General features: G+C 37.0%; 1 protein-coding gene across 4 annotated transcripts in view; it reads right to left on the bottom strand.

Moving 5' to 3' along the window:
* The window catches only part of ACOXL (acyl-CoA oxidase like), a 508,474-nt gene extending 494,865 nt beyond the window's left edge, over nt 1-13,609 (bottom strand). For 3 of the 4 annotated variants that reach the window (XR_012486063.1, XM_074287671.1, XM_074287673.1), the window contains exon 1: nt 13,290-13,609. Coding sequence is in view for 2 of the 4 variants with exons in the window: in XM_074287671.1 (XP_074143772.1) it covers nt 13,290-13,420 (131 nt within the window). In the remaining 2 variants the exon portion in view is untranslated. Of the gene's footprint in view, nt 1-12,520; nt 12,859-13,289 lie in introns of those variants that run through there. The other variant, XM_074287672.1, reaches the window with a different exon arrangement.
* Nucleotides 13,610-23,909: the final 10,300 nt, after the last annotated feature.

The raw sequence follows: 23,909 nt of genomic DNA, 5'->3' as shown, positions 1-23,909 counted from the left end.
AGACTGTATTTGAACTCAAGTCCTCCAAACTACAGAACCAGTATTCTATCCACTAAAAGATGTAACTACCCTCCAAATCATGTTTTTATAAATCTCAAGTCTCCTTTTCTATGTCTTTCTCCTGTAATCCTCTCTCATTGAAATTGAAAGCCAAATTTACAGTTTTCCAGTGCCATCCTTAAGTGTTTGTTTTCTTTTCTTTTTTTTTTTAATTTTTATTTTATTTTATAATTATAACTTTTTTTTTGACAGTACATATGCATGGGTAATTTTTTACAACATTATCCCTTGCACTTACTTCTATTCAGATTTTTTCCCTTCCTCCCTCAACCCCCTCCCCCAGATGGCAAGCAGTCTTATACATGTTAAATATATTACAGTATATTCTAGATACAATATATGTGTGTAGAACCGAATTTCTTGTTGCACAGGAAGAATTGGATTCAGAAGGTAAAAATAACAGTTTACACTCATTTCCCATTGTTCCTTTTCTGGATGTAGCTGATTCTGTCCATCATTAATCAATTGGAATTGGATTAGCTCTTCTCTATGTTGAAGATATCCATTTCTATCAGAATACATCCTCATACAGTATCATTGTTGAAGTGTATAATGATCTTCTGGTTCTGCTCGTTTCACTTAGCATCAATTGATGTAAGTCTCTCCAAGTTTGTTTTCTTTAAAAACAAAACAAAACAAAAAACAAAACAAAACAAAACAAACAAAAAAACCTCATGATTTTCTCACAGTCACTCAGTACCAAGGGTTGGTTTTGTGTTATATTTTTCCCACTTGCCTAGTCTATCATCTATAATATTCTCCATACCAACTCAATATAGAGAATTTATACACACAATAAAAGACAGAGAAAAAAATCATTTTGTGAAAATCCAAGGCCTCCAACTAAGTCCTTTTTGGGACAGAAATATTTAATGCCTTTCTATCTCTGGTATTTAGCAAATAATAAGTAATTATTAAATGCTAGTTGATATATTTAACTTAATGAAACTTAATAGTATACCTCAGAGTTCTACTGAGTATTATAAGCATGCAAAGAGGAAAAAAAAATAATAAGTTAGAAAAATTCTGGAACCTCTATGCTTCCTGAGTTAGGATCTCTTAAGAATGGGGAAAAGTTTTATGAAATTAAGTGGAGCAGTACAGGGTGTAACAGGAACCCTAGAGTAAGGAAAGTGTTTTCAAACATTGAAAATAGATGAAAAACCACAAGCAGACACTTCAACTTCCATATGAGGACAAAGAGTCCCCTACTCGACTTCTGAACCAGAAGAGCTGACTAAACAAAGGCTTACAATAATAGGCAGTGAAGGGAGATTCCCAATTATTTTTTGAGCAGCAACTCAATATATGTTTTTAAAAGAGGTGACCCACTTTTTTGGCTTTGCAAAGTGAAGATTTCTTTGAGCCACCTTCTGAGAGTGAGATTAGAGGACATCTAGCTCCCTTATTTCTCTTTTTTCCCCCTGAGGCAATTAGGATTAAGTCACTTGACCAAGGTCACACAGCTAAGAAGTCTTAAGTGTCTCAGGACAGATTGGAACTCAGGTCTTCCTGACTTCAGGGCTGGTGCTCTATCCACTTCACCACCTAGCTGTCCCTAGCTCACTAATTTTACCCAGCCTCTATATGCCCATAAATCTATGTCCTAGTTAGGTAAACTAGACTAGGTTTGGATTTCTTCTTTTGTTTACATCCCTGTGTAGGTGATTAAATATCCTGAGACAGAATTTTTCAAGTGGCCAAAGATCTGGAGGCTTGGCAGGTTAGCATACACCAAATAGACAGTGATGCATAGGAAGGGAAATAGCTACATTAGGAACAGAGTAACACATCAAAACAGAAGGATAGTTAGTTACCTCAAGGAGATAACAGTTTCAAGAAGTACAGCAACCACTTGTATCAAAGAAGAATTCCAACTACAGAATCAAAGGATTTTCAAGCTACAAAGTAGGAGTTATGCCTTTGCCAGCTAAGCAACATGTATCACTATTTTTGTACTCTCTAAATTTAAGTCTACCCTTACTCTGGATGACATGAGAGAGAGAGAGAGAGAGAGAGAGAGAGAGAGAGAGAGAGAGAGAGAGAGGGGAAGGGAAGGGGAGTGTGTATGTGTGTGTGTGTAGTCCTAGAATTAGGTATAGTTTTGGGTGGGGAAATGTTTTAAAGGACTATTGTTACATTTGATTAAATGCCTTTGATAAGAACTATTTGGCTGTATTGGCTGATTTGTTAGTAATAGAAGGTATTCTAGTTGGGGCTCAAGGATTACAGTATAAATATAGCTGCACATACATACCCCTAGAATATTTAGAGTACTGAACTGTTCTTTAGGGAATCCAACAATCAAGTGTAAATGAAAATTGAGTAACTAGATAGAATATTATATTTCATTTTAACATATTACCAAATGTGAAGAAATATGTTTAGAAATTAAAATAGAAAAATTGTTTCTGTCCTTAAAGAACTTATAATTTATTACAATCTTTGCTTCAATATTCCTGTTCCATAAAGTAGAGGGTAACCATGTTCTCAAAATGGAGGAAAATCTGCCTATTAAAAAAAAAAAAAAATTCAGGGCAATTAGATGGTGAAATGAGTAGAGTACCAGCCCTGGAGTCAGGATGACCTCAGATACTTAACAATTACTGGTTGTGTGATCCTTGGCAAATCACTTGATTCCAACTGCCTTGACAAAAAAAAAAAAAAAAAAAAAAAAAAAAAAAAAAAAAAAAAATCAATAGATGAGATATACATGTATTATTAATATCTGATTTTTAAGGAAATTTTTTTATATAATTCAAATGAAGTTAGACAACTGTAACCAGTCTTTTTGTAGTCTGAGAATAAAGAATAAAGGAGACAGAGAGAGGACTGTGGGAACTGAGTGGATCACAATATAGCATTTTCACTCTTTTTGTTGTTGTTTACTTGCATTTTCTTTTATTTCTCATTTTCCCCTTTTTTGATCTGATTTTTCTTGTGTAACAAGATAATTGTATAAATATGTTTGCATATATTGTATTTAACATATATTTTAACATGTTTAATATATATTGGATTGCTTGTCATCTAGGGAAGGGAATAGGAGGAAGGGGGGAATTTGGAACACAAGGGTCAATGTTGAAAAATTATCCATGCATATGTTTTGAAAATAAAAAGCTTTAATAAAAATAAATAAGAATAAAGGAGGGCTTTAGGATTCTTTTAAAAGGCTTAATGTAAAACTAAAGCCTGTTTAAGAACATTCACAAAGAGTCTCCTAAAACACCTATTTCCATTATCTGCTGGTTGCCCTTTCCAAATCCCAGAACTCTGGCAAGAGTTCTTAATTTTTCCCCTGGCTGGTTCTCTTGGTGATTACTGAACTGAAATGAAGGCTGCTCTCAGAGACCCCCAAGAAACTGAACCAGAGAACATTATAGATACATCTCTCTCTTTATTTTTAAATTTATTTAATATTTTCCCCAGTTACATTCAAAGCAAATTTTTTAATATTTGTTTTTAAGATTTCTGAGTTCTAGGCTCTCTCCCTTATCCTCACCTACAGTTAAGAAACTACATGTGAAGTTATGTAAAACATTCCATAAAAATCAAGTTGTGAAAGAAAACATAGATCTCCCACTCTAATGAAAATAAGAACCCTCCAAAAAAATTAAGTTAAAAATAAAGAGAGAAATAGAGAATGCTTTAATCTGTATACTGACACAATCAGTTCCTTCTCTGGGTTTGGAGAGGATTTTTCATCATAAATCTTTCAGAATAGTTGTGGATGGTTGCACTACTGAGAATAACAAAGTCATTTACAGATAGTCATCCCAAAACATTGCTATTACTTTGTGTATAGTATATTTCACTTTGTTCATGGAGAACTTTCCAGGTTTGTTTGTTCCCCCCCCCCCCCAGCATCCTGTTCATTGTTTCCCAGTGAAAAATATTATTCCATCAAAGAAACTTGCTTCAAAACTGTTTTTATAATTACTATTGCTAATTGTATTTCTCCCCCCCCCATTTGTCCTCTCTCTCCTTTCATCCTATTGAAGAGGGGATCCTGCTACTCTGAAGATTCTTGGAGAAAACTTCAACCCTGCCTCAAATGAGGGACACTGCTCCAAATCTTTTTTTAAATGAATTTAAGTTTTAACTGTTTGAGGGGGGAATGATGTGGGTTAAGATTTCTTTCTAATTCCAAGCCCCCATGAATTTCAATGGGAGATATACAGGTTTCTCCCAGCCCCCATCAGATCTGAGCTAATTTGGGCTGTCCCAGCCCCCATTCTATTGATGTGATCAGGTTTCCCCAACCCCCACCCCCAACACAAACAGTTCCTTATCTAAAAACCCATTGAATTCTATTCAAATTCTAACTTTGGTTGAAACATAGCCAGGAACCAATCTGGGACTCCACCCATAGGCCCCTTCAAGATTACCAAAAATCTCCCATTATAAAAAGGGGAACCCTGGAGTCCACTCTTTGTAGGAGCCCCAAACATGGCATCCTTAAGCTAGCTATGTCAAGGGTTCCTGCCCACCTAGTACCAGCCTCTGTATCCTTGCGCCGAATCCAAAGGGGTTGCAGGAGAGCTCTATTTGACTCCCTGTACCCTGAACCTGCCACTAGACCTCAATTAACCCTAATTTCATTTAGGTACCCCTTACCTAACTTTCATCACTATCCCTCCTCAAATGTTTTGCTACTGACCACTCCCTACCCCAGTATACACTGTCTTATCATTCTCCCCCCTTCTCATGTCCCATTACCCTCCTATTTTCCTTTTCTCCTAATAGATTTCTATTCCTCTATTGAGTATATATATATATTATTTCCTATTTGAGTCAATTTTGATGAGAGATCTGATGATAAGAATCACTCACTCACACTTTTCTCTCCCTTTTAACCTCTACTGTAAAAGTTTTTCCTTGTGTCTTTTTTTATAGCAAATAATTTGCACCATTTCACTTCTCCCTTTTCTTTTCCCCCCAGTACATTCCTTTCTCACCCCTTAATTTCAATTTTTAAAAAAAAAGATATTATTCCTTCATATTCAACTCATGCCCATGCCCTATATATCTAAACTCCTTCTAACTGCCATAATAATGAGAAAATTCTAAGGAGTTTCAAGTATCATTCTCCCATATAGAAATGTAAACAGATAAAGCTTATTAAGTCCTTTATGATATCACTTTCCTAAATACCTCTTTATGATCTCCAGATAGACACATCTCTCAATGAAACATAAGATTGCTTTTCGGGGATGTCATATCACACGCTTTATTCATATTAACCTTAAAGGTCACCAAAGGCTAAAAATATTTTCCCCCAAGTAAAGTCAATACTATTTGTTAAGCAGATATTATATGCCAGGTACTGAGCTAAATTCTGGGGAATACAATGAAAGACCAAAAAAAAAAAAAAAAAAAAGTCCCTGACCTCAAGTAAAAATGCAAATAGCAGACAAACAACTATGTATAAGCAAGTTATATGCAGAATAAATTAGAAGAAATTGTAGAGGGTAAGGCAGGATCAAGAAAAGCTTCTTATAGAAAGTGGGATCATATGTGGGATTTTAAGAAAGTCAGGAGACAAAGATAATGAGAGAGAGAATTCCAAACATAGGGAACAGCATAGTCAGGAGAAATATTTTATGCAAGGAAGAAAGAAGGGCACTAATTGCTTCCTTCTGCACTGAGATAGGTTGTAGAGCGGGCAAAGCCTTGGGACTGGGGCCATGTAGACTTGAGTTCAAATCCAACCTCAGATAGTTTCTAGCTATGTGACTGGGTAAATCACTTAACTTCAGTTTATCTTGAATTAAGAGCCTAATTCTCAAAGTCTGAAGATTAAATACAATAATAATTGTAAAGTGCTATTTTTCTCTTATTTTTTCCCTTTTGATCTGATTTTTCTTGTATAGCATGATAAATGTAGAAATATGTTTAGAAGAATTGCCCCTATTTAACCTTTTATTGAATTATTTGCTGTCTAAGGGAGGAGACAGAGGGAGAGGGAGGGAGAGAAATTTGGAACACAAAGTTTTGCAAGGGTGAATGTTGAAAACTATCTTTGCATATATTTTGAAAAATAAGAAGCTATTATTATTATTAAAAATAATTATAAAGTGCCTGGTACATAATAAATACTAATGTAAATGTTAATATAATAATAATGTATTAGTTATCATCCTCATTTTATACATAAAGAAGCTGAGATTCTGAAAGGTTGAAGTTATTTGCCCAAGGTCACACAATAATAAGTGTCAGAGTCAGGATCTGAACCTAGTTCCCTTGATTTTAGATCAATTCAATCTAACATGTGTATTAAGCACATTCTGAGTAGAAAGAAACTCTACATAAGGGACAATAGACAAAAAATAGTGCTATGCTGAGCTACCTCTAGCAAAGAACTTTTCTACCAATCACCCTCATTCTACAGAAGAAGAAACTGAGGTTCAGAAGAATGATTCTCTCCATGGTTACACAGACAGTAAAAATCAAATTCAACTTTGAAGCTAGCACTTATAACTCCAAGCCTTATGTTTTTTCTCCTATAGCATCTGAAACAAGTATTTATTAATCACCTATTATGTTCCAGAAACTGTATTAAATGCTTTACAACTATTATTTCACTTGGACCTTCTGAATAACCCTGAAAGTAAGTTCTCTTATGTGTGGAGCAAGGATATATAACTAGAGCAGCTCAAGATTAAGGAAATCAGCACCAGCATGTGGGCTGTTGAAAAGGGAGGATATTTTGCTTAAGGCAGCCAAAAGGGTCTTTTTGACTAACCAAGTTCAAGTGCAAACATCAAGACTCCAACTGAAGGGAGGATGGGAAGGCAAAGCCTTCTTTAGTTTATAATAGTCTTTAAACTATGGGAAATGGTCTAAAAGGCTGACAAAGCCCTTTAAATAAATTCCTAGAATCTACATAACACAAAGCAACCCTATAATTTTCTCAAGGTCTAAAACCAAGTAGTGATGTTCCAGAGCTATGGCATTTAAAAAGTCATACATGAGGCTCATTTCTTTCTGTGTAGATTAAAAATAAAACAAACAACCCTACCACCATTTTAGCTCGAATGACAAAAGAAACTATTTTAAAAGCTCAGTTGTATGACTGTACCCATAGGACATCCCACATTTCCATTCCATTAGAGAGAAAATGGAAAGATCTTTCTCTCTCATTGGACAGAGATGGGAAAACATATATGATCAGGGACTGTCCAAAGCTTTCTGTAAGGATGATATGACCCAGCTTACATGCTCTGAAAGAAGAAAAAGAAAAAAGCAAGAAGTCAGGAGAATTTGGGGCTATCTTTTCTCTTCCTTCTTTTCTACCCTTTTCTCCATATATGTAATATGCGCTAAAGAAAAGTTTCTGGGACTACAGATGCTATAGACATTGTGGCTTAATGGAAAGATTGCTAGATTTGACTTTGGAGAACCTAGATTCAACCCCCTGGATCTGCCACTTAAGCTCATTAAGCCTCAGTTTCTATAAAATGATGAAGTTGTACCTGATAAGCTCATAAGCCTTACTAATAAAGTTAGACCTGTGTGCAGAGCAACTTGTGTGAGTAAAAGATGCTCTTATTTATTAAAAAAATATATATCTTTGACAAAGTGACACATAATATTTTTAATTAGATTATATTATCAAATTTGAGGTAGTATTTGGTTTTATCGACAGTTTACTAATTTTCCAATACCAATTACAAAGAAAAAAAACAAAAGTTCTAAAAGTCCCCAAACTGAAAAGTATTTAATTTTACCCTGATAAACAAGTTATTTTGGAATAAGAAAAAAAAAAAAGAGTTGCCTAAACCTCAATAGTATTCAAAGAAAATGGCTGGGGGGATCAGGGGAGGGGGAAGGAATTGGCCTTTTAACAAGGAATAGCTTTTTTACACTTTCTTTGCAGTCTCACTCTTTGCAATATGTATATATATACATATATATATATGTATACATATATATACATATATATATATGTATATGGAGAAAATTGTTTCCCTTAGCCTCTAGGACATAGATTCTTTACCTTTTCTGTGTCATGATTCCCTTTGGCAATTAGGTGAGTCCTATGGGCCTCTTCCCAGAATAATGATTTTAAATGCATAAAATAAAATATGCAGGACCACAAAGGAAATCAATTATACTGAAATAGTCATCAAAATATTCATTTTCATAAAACAAGATCATGGTAACCAGATTAAGAACTTCTTCTAGAATATTATAACGCCACAAATTAAAAACAAAATCTAATGTCATTACAAAAGAAAGCCACTCCCATAGAATAGTAGAAACCTCAATAAGGGTTCAATTTTGTAGTCACTTTGAAATGATGAATAAAGAAGCATTTATTGAATGGTTATTATGTGCAAAGCACTAGAGATATAAATAGAAGATAATCTCTGTTCTCAAAGAATTTACATTCTGACACTTAACACATATAGGGAGGTTTCATTAGTACAGCACATAGTAATATGTGATTCATCATCTCCATGAGAGTTACTTTCTTGATGAGGTATGGTTGCAGGGGCCAGCCTGGTTACAGGACTGGTAGTCTGGAAAGCACTTCTATCCCAACCTCCTCAACAAAAAAGAAGTGACACTCAACTGTAAACAACTGGTGCTTTGATGGAAAATAAAGCAGCAAAGCTTTATTACCAACCTGTGAGCAACTGGTTGCCTCAGAATTACTCAAACTGGATCCTTATCTTATACTATCAGCAGATAGAGTCCCAGCCTGAAATCAGGAAGACTCATCTTCATGAGAGCAAATCCAGCCTGGGACAATAACTAGCTGTGTGACTTTAAACAAATCATTCAATCCAATTTACCTCATTTTCCTCATCTGTAAAATGAACTAGAGAAAGAAATAGGAAACCACTTGAGTGTCTCTCCAAAATTAAAAAAAAAAAAAACCCTCAAATAAGATCATGAATTAGACAGGACTAAAACTACAGAACAAAACTATCTCCAAAGCTATTAATAATAATGCAACTAACAGGAGGGTGTCTGTGAAATATTTTGACATCAAAAAAGTCAGAATGTCATCTTGGGAAAATGAACCTGAGAATTTTTTTCCATTTGAAAGTTTGGAAACTTATGCCCAAAATAAAACAGTGGAGTTTTCTACTATAGAATTCAATGAATGAGAATAGGGGAAGGAAGTGGCAATACCCAAATTTACACAAACACAGTCCAGATCCTATTGATTTAGATTCAACTGATCTCTGTTTTTAAAATATAGAGAAAGAAGAAATATGCAATTAAAATAAGCAGGGGGGGAAGGGCAAGGATTTGTAATGGTGGTACCTATACACGATATGTCTAAAATCATTGATTACATTTGACAGTGGCTGATAGAAAGAAGTGTCCCACACTTCTTTCACCTTGGACATAATTCTTATTTACAAAGTTTAGTTTTTTTTAGATTTTCGCCTCCTGGAGTTTCCTCCTCAGATTTTCCTCCCATGCATTAATGGCATTGAATTGTTTTCCTCCACAATTTTCTATAAGAAAAATACAGAAAAAAATACAAAAAAATAATGAATATGTTTTCATTCTTTCTAAAATTTCCTCATCTGTAAAATGAACTGGAGAAAGAAATAGGAAACCACTTGAGTGTCTCTCCAAAATAACAAAAAACAAACAAGCAAACAAAGAACCCTCAAATAAGATCATGAATTAGACAGGATTAAAACCTCAAGATTCCAGCAGGTTAAAAAAAAAAAAAGGCAAAACCAGAAAGATAATTCTTCCATGTCTTGTGTAGTCCTTTATCATCATGACATGATTTTCAAACTTCAAAATTTCACTGACTGTAATGGAAACAAACACTTTGGTAACTCTTCCAGGTATTAAGGAGATCTGCATTTCCTAATGCATCTAGAACTTTTCCATTCTGTTGAGGAAAATGTATGTATGAGAGTCAGCCCAGACTTAGATTCAAATCTTGACTAATAAGAGTAGGTCCCATGAAAACATGCTACTTAGCTTTTCTGTGCCTCAGGCAACTCCCTAGAATTTATTTAGTAAAATCTGCAAAGGCTGAGACAACTTCAACACCTGAGAAAAGCTAGTCAAATCACAATTCCTTCCTGTATTTGTATATATGCATCATCCTATAATATTGATTTGTAAAATGGAAAAGCATTTCTTCCGAGCATGCCTAAACTGTAATTCTCAGGAAACCAATGATCTGGATTCTCATCTAAAATAAGGATATTATATTGGCAGATTAATTAAAACATCTAGAGACAAAAATCTATTTCTTTTATTCTTTCCAAAATAGAAATTCTGATTGTTAATTTGCTCACTGAAAGTATGTAATGAGAACCAGTCATTTGACCTAGCCTATGCTGGCCCCCTATAAACATCTTCCACAATCAACTTTCATGAAGTAAGAGAAGTAAAAAGACCCCTGAATTTGGAGTCACTGCCCCCTGGATTCGTGTCTGGAACTTACTAGTAGTATCATTCTGGGCAAGTAATTTTATTTACCTCCTTGGACTATTTTTTTCTATCTGTAAGAATAAAGGAGTTGCTTTATTTGGAATCAGAGTTCCCCAGTTCAAATCCTGGCTTTGCTTTCTGTTATCTCATAGACCTTGGGCAATTTTACCTCTTCGGGCCTCAGTTTTCTCATCTATAAAATGAGGGAATTGAATTAGATGATCTCTTAAATTCTCTCTAGCCCTAAATCTGTGACTGCCAATTAATGGGGTCTATTTCAGCCTCGAAATCTACCTTAGTTTTAAGCTTTGTAGTCCTTGCTGGTAGGACAACATTCTGATAAAATTGTTTTGAGCTACAGGCAGGCCAGGAAGACAGTCTCACTGGAGAGAAGGGGGAGGAATTTGGACTGAGTGCTCTCTTCTGCCAACTGCTCCTGGGACCCTGTGTTCCTTTGAAGAGAAAACATGTGAGCAAGTCATTAATGGGGCATGACTGCTACTGCTGCTGCTGGAGCTGTTGCTGGATACACTGATGGTAGACCCTCGTACACAAGCAGCTTCAGGGTCTGACAGCACCTCAGTAATATCTATAATCTTTATTTTATGTAGTCAATGTGAACTATAACATGGTTGTGTTTCCTTGGAGGTCTATGGAATAGGGAAAGCAATAAGAATCTTAATGAAAAAAATGAAAGAAGAATAATACCTGAGTATGATTGAAGATTATTCCACCTGAAGTCAACATTAGCAAGCCAAAATTGTGAAAATGTATGAATTATTATATGCAAATAATCCTTTTATATTTTAAAATCCTACTCTAAACCTAGAAAAATCTGGACTAAGATGGGAGGTGGGGGGAAGGAAGGAGAGTCAATGGGTTTATGAGCACTTCCTAAATAATCAACAATCTACCTAGCCCTCCTAACCTCAAGTAAGGTATATTCTCTACTCTCCCTCTACTATTCTCTGTGAATACACAGGATTCAAAACTCTCATCTTAGTTGTACTAATTAAAAAGGAAGAAAGTACAGAGGGAATTGTTAAAGATGAAGAAGGCTAAAGAACGTGGGAGAGAAATCACTGCAGGGCTTGGGGAGCAGGATGGGAAGGATGGCAGGAAGGAGCCATAGTGGATGAGGGAAAATTTTGGAATGGCTTAGTAGCATCCTCACATTTCCCCCTCTAAGTATCCTTCACCACTATTAGAGTGCATTCCTTTCTGGTTTAGCTTGGAGTAGAAGCATGGGAATAGGACTAGAGAGGCAGAGTCAAGTTGAATGGGGGGGAGGGGTCTGCCTTGTACTTGCACTGTGCTACTCCACTCCATTGAAGGCAGAGAGCATTACTCCATCACCATTATCCCACTTTTCCAAACCAAAATGCTCTGATCTCTACCCCACTCTCAAAGTGACATCACTCTGGGATAAAGGAATTCATGACAGTAGCTAATGACAGATTAATGAAATAAATGCCAAGTAGGGGCAAGTAAGTGGAGCTTTCTTCAAATAAGAAATCAACAAAAGTGGGGATTCTATTGATTAGTATTTGAATAGAATGGGGACTAAAGAAAAGCTGGGAACAGAAGATCCTTTTCCTGCCCTTTCCTAATATCAGGCTACATCAACTTTCCTTTTCTGCCTACTGCCTTATGAAATACTGCAGGCGCCCTGCGAGCTTAACTCCACCGTGGAAACGGAATGCCTATAGAGCCTTATCAGAATTGCTTATCTGGCTTCAGTCTACTCTTTCCCCAGCACATCCCACGTGCAAACTTAGTCCCTGAGCAGGAGCAGGGCCCTCCCCACTGGAACTTGTGATAAAACTCTCATACTGAGTTCTTTTCACTACACCTCAATAGTCCAATCTACTTCATTCCTTGATTCTTTGCCCTCTCTAACACCCGTGATTGAACGCGTTTAAAAAATAAAAATGAGCAACTGAGGATTCAGGCGATCAGTGGGTAAGTCCTCCTCTCAACTTAGCAGATGAGTTATACTGATCATGGGGGAAAAGAGAAAGGAGTTAAGAGAGCATCCCACCTGTCTAAAAGCAAGCATTGATGAAGCTGCCACAGCCAGCCAGCCAGCCAATCTTTACTGTCACAGGGACTTGGAGAGATGATCTAATCCTTTCCTCAGCGTCCGATTTACCTCATCAAACCCATCTCATCCCCAAAACAGCCTGGGGTTCAGTATCTTCAGAGGAAGTTCGCCCTTCAGTAAAAACCAAAAATTCCTTCCTTGACACATAACCCAAATCCCCAACTTCCCTGGAGTGTGGCTGAACCGCTCTCCCGGCAGTAATCAAGCACACATTCCAGACCGAGAGCTGGTCGGGTTCCACTCCAAGCCAACACAGAGAAAGGAGGGCTTTGAGAATCCCCCTGGCTACTGGGAGCTTAGTAGACAAAACAAGGGAGGGGAAAAGAAAAGGCCCCAGAGCTTGCACGCCCTCCTCCCTCCGCTAATTTCCAGTTTGGAAAAAGTGGGAGTTCTAGCTGCGGTTCAGCTGGAGAGAGGGGGCCACAGGTACCTGCTGGCAGTTGGACAGCAGGTATTGCGGCTGCTGGGAGGCAGCTGTCCCTGACGTTGGGTAAGGCTGACGGGGGGCAACAGCTGCTACAATCTAGAGAGACTGGGGCGCAGCTTTGATTGGGAGTAGGGGGAGGAGGAGCAAGGGTTCCACGCTCCCAAAGCAGGGCACGGAACAACAGGGCGAGAAACGAGGCAACCCAGAAGCTCCGGGAGAGAGAGGGAAGTGAGCATCAAGGGTAGGCTCAGGGGCGTGCACGGATGGGGAGAGAGGTACCTTTGCCAGAAGAGGGAACAACCGGCCAAGAGCCTGCGTAGCTCATTCTTCAGCTTCCAGAAATCCCCATCCAGGTATCTGTGCAAGGAGGAGTCGCCCAGTCCGAAGTCCCGGGCAGGCTCCGGCTCCATTGTGCTGCTTTCCCTTAGGCTGCTCGGGCGGCTCTGCGCCCACAGTCGCGGCTCTGGGCGCCTTCACTAGCGGACTCGCTCAGCCCCTACTCGCCACCTGCTGACAGCCTCGCGGCGACAGCCGCCCGAGCCCCACGGCCTGAAGCTGTTCCAGCTGCGCCAGCTGCAGCGGGGGCGGCGGCTGAGGCTGTGACTAGGACATCGCCGTATTGCCACCTCTCCCCGGCCCACTTCACGTCACGTGGGTGACAGGCACATTTTCCCCCTCCCCTCATTTCTTGCCAGGAAGCTCACTCGTTCCTCCTTGTTTCTCACCTCTCCCGACCCTTTCTTTCGCATCAACCTCTCTTCTGTTTTTATCCTGTTTTGCCCCTTTTTCTCTTCCTAAAAGACTGCCTTTTCTCCATTCTTTTCCACTTCTTTCCAATTTCCTGCTCCCACCGCCTATTCATAATCCCCTCCAAATGAGGGAAAGAGGGAAAGGTGCTGATCTAAACAAGGTACTCAGCCACCTGTGGAAGCTGGGTGCTAAGATAGAAAGTCCCTACTTTAACTTGTAGTTGTGCTTGTCAGGATTTAATGAATTAATTTTACTGAGTAAGTAAAAGCTTTGGGGGAACTATAGTATAGTATAGTGTCAAAGATAATCATGATGATGGTTGTCAACTGCCCTTCCTAGACTATCCTTGCTCTTTCCAGACTTCCAGCTTTTTTCCCTAAAAGCAAAACATTTGTCCCACTCTCAAGCAGAATCTCAAAAAAGTTTTGCCTCCCTCCACAGAAATTTCTATTTCATCTGCCCACTATTTTCTTTTTTTATTATTAATTTTATAATTATAAAAATTTTTGACAGTACATATGCATGAGTAATTTTTTTATAACATTATCCCTTGTATTAATTTTTCTAAATTTTCCCCTCCCTCCCTCTCTCCCTCTCTCCCTCTACTCCCTCCCCTAGATGACAGGCAATCCCATACATATTAAATGTGTTACAGTATAACCTAGATACAATATATGTGTGTAAATCCAATTTTCTTGTTGCACATTAAGAATTGGATTCCGAAGGCATAAGTAACATGGGTAGAAAGACAGTAGTGCTAACAGTTCAATTCCCAGTGTTCCTTCTCTGGGTGTAGTTGTTTCTGTCCATCATTGATCAACTGGAAGTGAATTTGGATCTTCTTTATGTTGAAGATTTCCACTTCCATCAGAATACATCTTCATACAGCATTGAAGTGTATAGCCATCTTCTGGTTCTGTTCATTTCACTCAACATCAATCTCTTCAAACCTCTCTGTATTCATCCTGCTGATCATTTCTTACAGAGCAATAATATTCCATAAGATTCATATACTATAATTTACCCAACCATTTTCCAATTGATGGACATCCATTCATTTTCCATTTTCTAGCCACTACAAAAAGAGCTGCCACAAACATTTTGGCACATACAGGTCCCTTTCTCAACTTTAGTATTTCTTTGGGATATAAGCAGTAGCACTGCTGGATCAAAGGGTATGCACAGTTTGATAACTTTTTGGTCATAGTTCCAAATTGCTCTCCAGAATGGCTGGATTCTTTCACAACTCCACCAACAATGCATTAGTGTCCCAGTTTCCCCACATCCCCTCCAACATTCATCATTATTTGTTCCTATCATCTTAGCCAATCTGACAGGTGTGTAGTGGTATCTCAGAGTTGTCTTAATTTGCATTTCTCTGATCAGTAGTGATTTAGAACACTCTTTCATATGAGTGGATATAGTTTCAATTTCATCATCTGAAAATTGTCTGTTCATATCCTTTGACCATTTATCAATTGGAGAATGGTTTGATTTTTTATAAATTAGGGTCAGTTCTCTATATATTTTGGAGATGAGGCCTTTATCAGAACCTTTAACTATAAAAATGTTTTCCCAATTTATTACTTCCCTTCTAATCTTTTTTGCATTAGTTTTGTTTGTACAAAAGCTTTTTAATTTGATGTAATCAAAATCTTCTATTTTGTGATCAATAATGATCTCTAGTTCTCCTTTGGTCATAAATTCCTTCCTCCTCCACAGGTCTGAGAGGTAGACTATCCTCTCTTCCTCTAATCTATTTATGATCTCATTCTTTATGCCTAAATCATGGACCCATTTTGATCTTATCTTGGTATATAGTGTTAAGTGTGGGTCCATATCTAATTTCTGCCATACTAATTTCCAGTTTTCCCAACAGTTTTTTTTCAAATAATGAATTCTTATCCCAAATGATGGTATCTTTGGGTTTGTCAAACATTAGATTGCTATAGTTGTACCCTATTTTGTCTTGTGTACCTAATCTGTTCCACTGATCGACTAGTCTATTTCTTAGCCAGTACCAAATGGTTTTGGTGACGACTGCTTTATAATATAGCTTTAAATCAGGTACAACTAGACCACCTTCATCTGACTTTTTTTCATTAATTCCCTTGAAATTCTCGACCTTTTATTCTTCTATATGAATTTTTTTGTTATTTTTTCTAGGTCATTAAAATAGTTTCTTGGGAGTCTGATTGGCATAGCACTAAATAAATAGATTAGTTTGGGGAGTATTGTCATCTTTATTATATTCACTCAGCCTATCCACGAGCACTGAATGTCTTTCCAATTATTTAAATCTGATTTTATTTTTGTGGCAAATGTTTTGTGATTTTGCTCATATAATCCCTGACTTTTCTTTAGTAGATGGATTCCCAAATATTTTATATTCTCGACATCTGTTTTGAATGGAATTTCTCTTTGTATCTCTTGTTGTTGCATTTTGTTGGTGATGTATAAAAATGCTGAGGATTTATGTGGATTTATTTTGTATCCAGCAACTTTGCTAAAATTGTGAATTATTTCTAATAACTTTTTATTAGAATCTCTGGGGTTCTCTGAGTATACCATCATAGCATCTGCAAAGAGTGACAGTTTGATTTCCTCATTACCTATTCCTATTCCTTTAATCTCTTTCTCGACTCTTATTGCCGAGGCTAGCATTTCTAATACAATATTGAATAGTAATGGTGATAGTGGGCAACCTTGTTTCACTCCTGATCTTACTGGGAAAGGTTCCAGTTTATCTCCATTACATATTATGATTACTGACGGTCTTAAATATATGCTCCTGACTATTTTAAGGAATAGTCCATTTATTCCTATACTCTCAAGGGTTTTTAGTAAGAATGGATGTTGTATTTTATCAAATGCTTTTTCTGCATCTAGTGAGATGATCATATGGTTTTTATTAATTTGATTATTAATATGGTCAATTATACTAATAGCTTTCCTAATATTAAACCAGCTCTGCATTCCTGGTATAAATCCTACTTGATCATAGTGTATTATCCTGGGGATGATTTTCTGAAGTCTTTTTGCTAATATCTTATTTAAGATTTTAGCATCAATATTCATTAAGGAGATTGGTCTATAGTTTTCTTTCTCAGTTTTCAATCTACCTGGTTTAGGTATCAGTACCATGTCTGTGTCATAAAAGGAGTTTGGTAGGACTCCTTCATCCTCTATTTTTTCAAATAGTTTATATAACATTGGGGCTAATTGTTCTTTAAATATTTGGTAGAATTCACATGTAAATCCATCTGGTCCTGGGAATTTTTTCCTGGGGAGTTGATTAATAGCTTGTTCTATTTCTTTTTCTGAAATGGGACTATTTAAGCAGTTTACCTCCTCCTCTGTTAATCTAGGAAGCCTATATTTTTGGAGGTAGTCATCCATTTCACTTAAGTTATCAAATTTATTGGCATAAAGTTGGGCAAAGTAACTCCTTATTATTTCTCTAATTTCCTCTTCATTGGTGGAAAGATCCCCTTTTTCATTTTTAAGACTAACAATTTGATTTTCCTCTTTCCTTTTTCTGATCACATTTACCAAAGATTTGTCTATTTTATTGGCTTTTTCATAAAACCAACTCTTCAATAGTTTTTTTTTTTACTTTCAATATTATTGATTTCTCTTTTTATTTTATTTAGAATTTCAAGTTTAGTTTTTGTTTGTGGGTTTTTAATTTGGTCTTTTTCTAGCTTTTTAAGTTGCAGGCCCAATTCATTAATGTTCTCTTTCTCTATTTTATTCAAATAAGCCTCTAAAGATATAAAATTTCCCCTTATTACTGCTTTAGCTGCATCCCACAAATTTTGGCATGATGTCTCATCGTTGTCATTATCTTGGGTGAAATTATTAATTGTTTCTATAATTTGCTCTTTCACCCAGTCATTCTTTAAGATGAGATTATTTAGTTTCCAATTACTTTTTGGTCTATTTACCCCTAACTTCTTATTGAATGTAGTTTTTATTGCATTGTGATCTAAGAAGAAGGCATTTACTATTTCTGCCTTCCTGCATTTAATTTTGAGATCTTTATGTCCCAATATATGGTCAATTTTTGTATAGGTTCCATGAACTGCTGAGAAGAAAGTATACTCCTTTCTAATCACCATTCGGTTTTCTCCAAAGGTCTATCATATCTAGTTTTTCTAATGTTCTATTTACTTTTTAAATTTCTTTCTTATTTGTTTTGTGGTTTGATTTATCTAATTCTGAGAGTGCAAGGTCTGCCCACTATTTTCAATGCAACCTGAGGTAACAGAAGAAAAGGAGTGGAAGGGAGCTGAGTTAGTTAAGTCCTTAAAGTAAGCATTGATGACCCTAGGCTGGGCTTGAGCACCCAGAGTTTAGAGCTTTAGGAAAGGAAGATGAGATAGGAAAAGAAAAGAGAAAATCGAGCCATTCTGGCTAACAAAGGCTTTTATGTTGGGGTTTGTTTGTTTGTTGTTTTATTATGCATCCAAGGGATAGAAAATCCTATCCAAAAATGACTACTCAGAGACCTCTTGAAGTAAAAAGCAGAAAAGTTGTTTATTTAATAAATTCTCATGAGAATGAGCAATTCTACCGTGAAAAGGGAAAGAGAGAAAGCTCACGGTAGAAGGACTAAAGAACTAGGAGAAGATATACAGTTTTTATAGGTTTTAATTACAAAGGATTACATAATGGATTGGGGAACATTAAGAGATAGGTGCCCCCCCCACCCCAGTTAGATGTTATTCGTGCCAAAAACAGCAGATTCTCTGGTTCAGGGAGGAATCATACATCAGGCAACTAGTTGTCTGAACATTGATAACTTGAACAGTGATAAATGTCATCATTCTGGGTTAAATACATATATCTAAAATCTAAGTAAATTTTGGCTAATACTCAACATACTTATGCAGGTCACAGAGACCTAGAGGAAATAGAATACAGAAAAGGAATTTAACATTCTTGTAAGTTCTTCACCATATCTTACGCAACACTTACTCCACACATGTATGACAAAAAATTCAATTGGTTTGAAGGATGAGATGTTTCTGTGATAAGTTCCTATTAAAACAGGAGAAAGATAAACCTAGTCAAGTAAGCAATGCCTTTCTTTTCTTTAGCTCTCTGGAGACATGACCAGTACCCAAATTCTTCCCTGCCTCCACAGCAGGCCTAAATTTGATCTGCCTACTTCTTTCTCCTTCTTATTGCTCAGTGACTAACTCAGATTCAGCCTTCTCTTAAACAAAGTGTCTCCAGACACTAAGATAGAATTTAACACTTAAGCAAGCCTTCCTGGTTGCTAGACAAAAAGATTTAGAGAATTTATTTATTTGTTTATTTTTTAGAGAAATTTAGAAAGAGATGAAGGGCTGTGCCAAATGACTGGCTGGGAAAGCCAGAAGATAGGTCGAAGACTTAGATTATGGTTAATAACTTATATTGGATTTATTAAATTCCTTGTTACTCAGTAAGGAAAGATAGTTAGGTCTAGGATGTTAGTCTCCTGACTCCCAGTCTCAAGCTATCATCCTATAACTTTGTTTTATTTCTAGATTTAAGAGCAAATTTAATTTCCTTTCTCTTTTTGGTTCAGATTTTGTTCCCTTAACTTGCATATAATATACACATACTGTTCATCTTCAAGGTAGTATCACAGATTGTGTGGGGGTGTGTTTGAAAAAAGCCAATACTGTTTTCATGTTCAACATAATAAAAATGATCTTATGTGGAACTGACTTGCAGAGACTGGCCTGCTCTGCCCTTCTGCTTCTTACCCTCAGTGTTTCCTCAATACTTGTTGAAAACAGCTTGACTGTTACTACCACTCACCCAGCTGATCTGTCTGCCACTCCTGTTTACTATCCTTTACTGGATACACAATTCAAGGTTTTGTTTTTTTTTTTTTTTAATGTTTCAATCTAACTTAAAGAGTTAAATCAGTCCCCTAGGTACCCTGCTGCTTCATTTCCCCAGGAAACTACTTCTTCCCCAACTTTGTCTTTTTCAGATCCTTCAGGGCTCAGCTCAGGTGCACCTTTCTAGAAGAATCCTTTCCTGATACCATAAATTTCTTCTCTCTTTTCTTCTCAAATGATCATCTCTTTATCACTTTATATGTTGCATCTTCCAAATCTAGGAGAATGTAAGCTCCTTTGCTAATCACTGAGGATATAAAGAAAGGCAAATAATAGTCCCTGCCCCCAGGGAGCTCACAACATTAAAGGGAGGCAATACAAAACAAATAGGAACCAAAAAGTTACATAAGAGGGATTGAGAAAAGCTTCTTGAAGAAAGTAATTTTAGATAGGATTTGAAGGAAGCCAAGAGGCAGAAGTGAGAAAGTAGACCATTTCAAGCATAAGGGACTAATCAGAGAAAATGCCTGCAGGTCTTTTTCATGGACTAGCAAAGAAGCCAGCCTCACTAGATCCCACAATAATGGGGGAGAGGAGATTAAGAGTTTAAGGTATATCAGTGGAACAGGTTAGGTTCACAGGGCAAGATAGTGAATAAAAATAGCAATCTCATGTTTGACAAACCCAAAGTTCCCAACTTTTGGGATAAGAATTCATTATTTGACAAAAACTGCTGGGAAAACTGGAAATTAGTATGGCAGAAACTAGGCATGGACCCACATTTAACACCACATACTAAGATAAGATCAAAATGGGTCCAAGATTTAGGTATAAAGAAAGAGATCATAAATAAATTAGAGGAACATAGGATAGTCTACCTCCCAGACCTGTGGAGGAGGAAGGAATTTGTGTCCAAAGGAGAACTAGAGATCACAAAATAGAAAATTTTGATTACATCAAATTAAAAAGTTTCTTCACAAACAAAACTATTGCAAACAAGATTAGAAGGGAAGTAACAAATTGGGAAAATATTTTTACAGTTAAAGGTTCTGATAAAGGCCTCATCTCCAAAATATATAGAGAATTGACTTTAATTTATAAGAAATCAAGCCATTCTCCAATTGATAAATGGTCAAAGGATATGAACAGACAATTTTCAGATGATGAAATTAAAACTATTTCCACTCATATGAAAGAGTATTCCAAATCACTATTGATCAGAGAAATGCAAATTAAGACAACTCTGAGATACCACTACACACCTGTCAGATTGGCTAAGATGACAGAAACAAATAATGATGAATGTTGGAGGGGATGTGGGAAAACTGGGACACTGATGCATTGTTGGTGGAGTTGTGAAAAAATCCATCCATTCTGGAGAGCAATCTGGAATTATGCCCAAAAAGTTATCAAACTGTGCATACCCTTTGATCCAGCAGTGCTACTACTGGGCTTATATCCCAAGGAAATACTAAAGAAGGGAAAGGGACCTGTATGTGCCAAAATGTTTGTGGCAGCCCTTTTTGTAGTGGCTAGAAACTGGAAAATGAATAGATGTCCATCAATTGGAGAATGGTTGGGTAAATTATGGTATATGAATGTTATGGAATATTATTGTTCTGTAAGAAATGACCAACAGGAGGAATACAGAGAGGCTTGGAGAGACTTACATCAACTGATGCTGAGTGAAACGAGCAGAATTAGGAGATCACTATACACTTCAACAATGATACTGTATGAGGATGTATTCTGATGGAAGTGGATATCTTCAACATAGAGAAGAGCTAATCCAATTCCAATTGATCAATGATGGACAGAATCAGCTACACCCATAAAAGGAAAACTGGGAAATGAGTGTAAACTGTGAGTATTTTTGTTTGTTTGTTTTTTTGTTTTTCTTCCCAGATTATTTTTACCTTCCGAATACAATCCTTCCTTTGCAACAACAACAACAACAAAATTCGGTTCTGCACATATATATTGTACCAAGCATATACTATAAGATATTTAATATGTATGGGAATGCCTGCCATCTAGGGGAGGGGATGGAGGGAAGGAGGGGAAAAATTCAGAACAGAAGGGAGTACAAGGGATAATGTTGTAAAAAAAAAAAAATTACCTATGCATATGTACTGTCAAAAAAATGTTATAATTATAAAATTAATTTTTTAGAAAAGAGTTTAAGATATAAAAAGACTAGAAAAATTAGAGAAGGTAGGTTATGAAAGGCTTCAAATGCTAAACACATTTTGCATTTGATCCTGGAGGTGAAAGAGTCACTGAAATTTCCTAAATTAAGAGTGATAGGGAGGGTATGAGTGATATGATCAGGCCTTGTACTTTAGGAAGATCACTTTGACAGCTGAGAAAGAGTAGAGTGGACAGGAGTGGGAAAAGACTTGTGGAAGGGAGACAAACTAGAAAGTTATTTGTAATAGTTCAAGAGTGAAGAGATTGGGACTTATATCAGAGTGATGACAGTTTCAGAGGAGAGGAGATGTGTGTAAACACTATTATGAAGGTAATCTAAATCCCAAAGTTCATTGGTATTCAGATTCTCTCCTCATTGGTGGAGAGCAATACCCTATATCTGGGGCAGGGGTAGGGGAGGTTGGAGTTTTCAGAATTATAGAGAAGAGAGCTGAAGGCTCTTTGATCTCTTTGATCTTAGCATACTTTGGCCCAGTTCTTTTGTTTTTTTTAGGAACTCTGCCGTTTGCTGTGGCATTTCTAGCTTTCAGAGAGAAGTTGCATGATACCAATCCCATTTCAGGTTGCTATAGGAAGAATAAGACTCAAGGAAGAAGCTGACATGAAAAGATGTCACGTCATATAGTTTTCTTTACCAGAGACATTGGGGAATTTCCCTTCAGGTGAGATCTGAGTCTATCTGTCTGTATCTCTCTCTTTCTTGCTTCCAACAGGAAAGCTTCTTCATTTTGTATCGTCTGGTACCTATTCTCTTATGTATATTTTCTTTGATTTCTGTTTAGCTATCGATTTAGATAAGGGAGTTTCTTTGCTATTTGTTATTTGTATGTTCATGGTGGAATTGATATTTTGGTGGAAAGAGGATCAAACTTGGGATATAGAACTTAGGGTCCTTTCTCCATTAAGAAAGAAAACTCAGAAGGTTAGCCCAAACCTGAAAACCACATCCCCTAGATTAACAATATTTAAGGTAGTAGATATAATTCTAACCCTTCTTACTGGAAGCCACCACCAGTACTACCAATAATTCACAGCTCGGGCCCAGGCCTGGGCTGGGGCTAGGGCTGGGACTGAGGCTACACATTGAAGTCCCACCTTAGTGTCACAGACTCAATTTTTGGAAGTGTTCTGATGCTCTAAAATTTGTTTAGAGTCATTATTCAAAGGAATTCAAAGTAGTATGGGGGAGAGGTTGGGCAGGTTCCTCCCTTTACTCTGCCACCTTGGCCCTGCCTCCTTGCCTCTCCTCATCGAAGGGAGGAGAACTGGTCAAGTTTCTGATCCCAACCTCCTGATTCCCATTTGGCAGGAGTTAAAGTCTCCCTTGGAGAAGAGTGGGAAGTGAAGGAGCTAGAGATGTCTATCTGTCTCCCTTTGAGTCACAAACAGGATGCTCTGTGGTACATCTGGGGAACAGATATTAGCAACAGATTGGATGGGGGCGGGGAGGGAGGTGGTCAGAGTAAGGAGCCAATGATGATACCTAAGTTGTTTGGGTATTAGAAGGTTGCCATCATTTCTCAGCAATACCCTCAACAATAACAGGAAAATTTGGAAGGGGAGAGGGCTTAAAGGGGGAAATAATAAGTTCTATTTTGGATATGTTTAGTTTAAAATGTCCACTGAATATCCAGTACGAGATGTCTGAAAGGCAGTTGGAGATGCAAGATCGAAGGTCAAAAGAGAGGTTAAGAATGGATAAATAAATCTGACCATGCCCATGGCTTAATTTCAGTTGTATTGAACTGGAGTTGTGTTTGAATGAAAGACTAATAATAACCAAAACACTTTACAAATATTAGCTCATTTTATCCTCACAACTCTGGGAGATAGGTACTATTCGGACCCCCATATCACAGAGGAAAAAAACGGGTAAACAAAGATCATACAACTAGTATCTGAAGCAGAATTTGAACTCAAATTTTCCTGACTCCAGGCCCAGCCCTCTGTCTTCTGTACTAGCTAGGTATGCTCTGAATGAATGAATAAGCTCTTAATATGCACAAGGCACTATGCTAAGCACTAGGAATACAAGTAGAAAAGCAAGACTATACCTGCTCACAAGATGTTCACCTTCTAATAAGGATGATAACATACA

Source organism: Sminthopsis crassicaudata, chromosome 2, assembly GCF_048593235.1.
Source record: "Sminthopsis crassicaudata isolate SCR6 chromosome 2, ASM4859323v1, whole genome shotgun sequence".
Taxonomy (NCBI): domain Eukaryota; kingdom Metazoa; phylum Chordata; class Mammalia; order Dasyuromorphia; family Dasyuridae; genus Sminthopsis; species Sminthopsis crassicaudata.
Note: the sequence above shows the minus strand (reverse complement) of the source record. Positions and strands in the feature narration are given on the sequence as shown.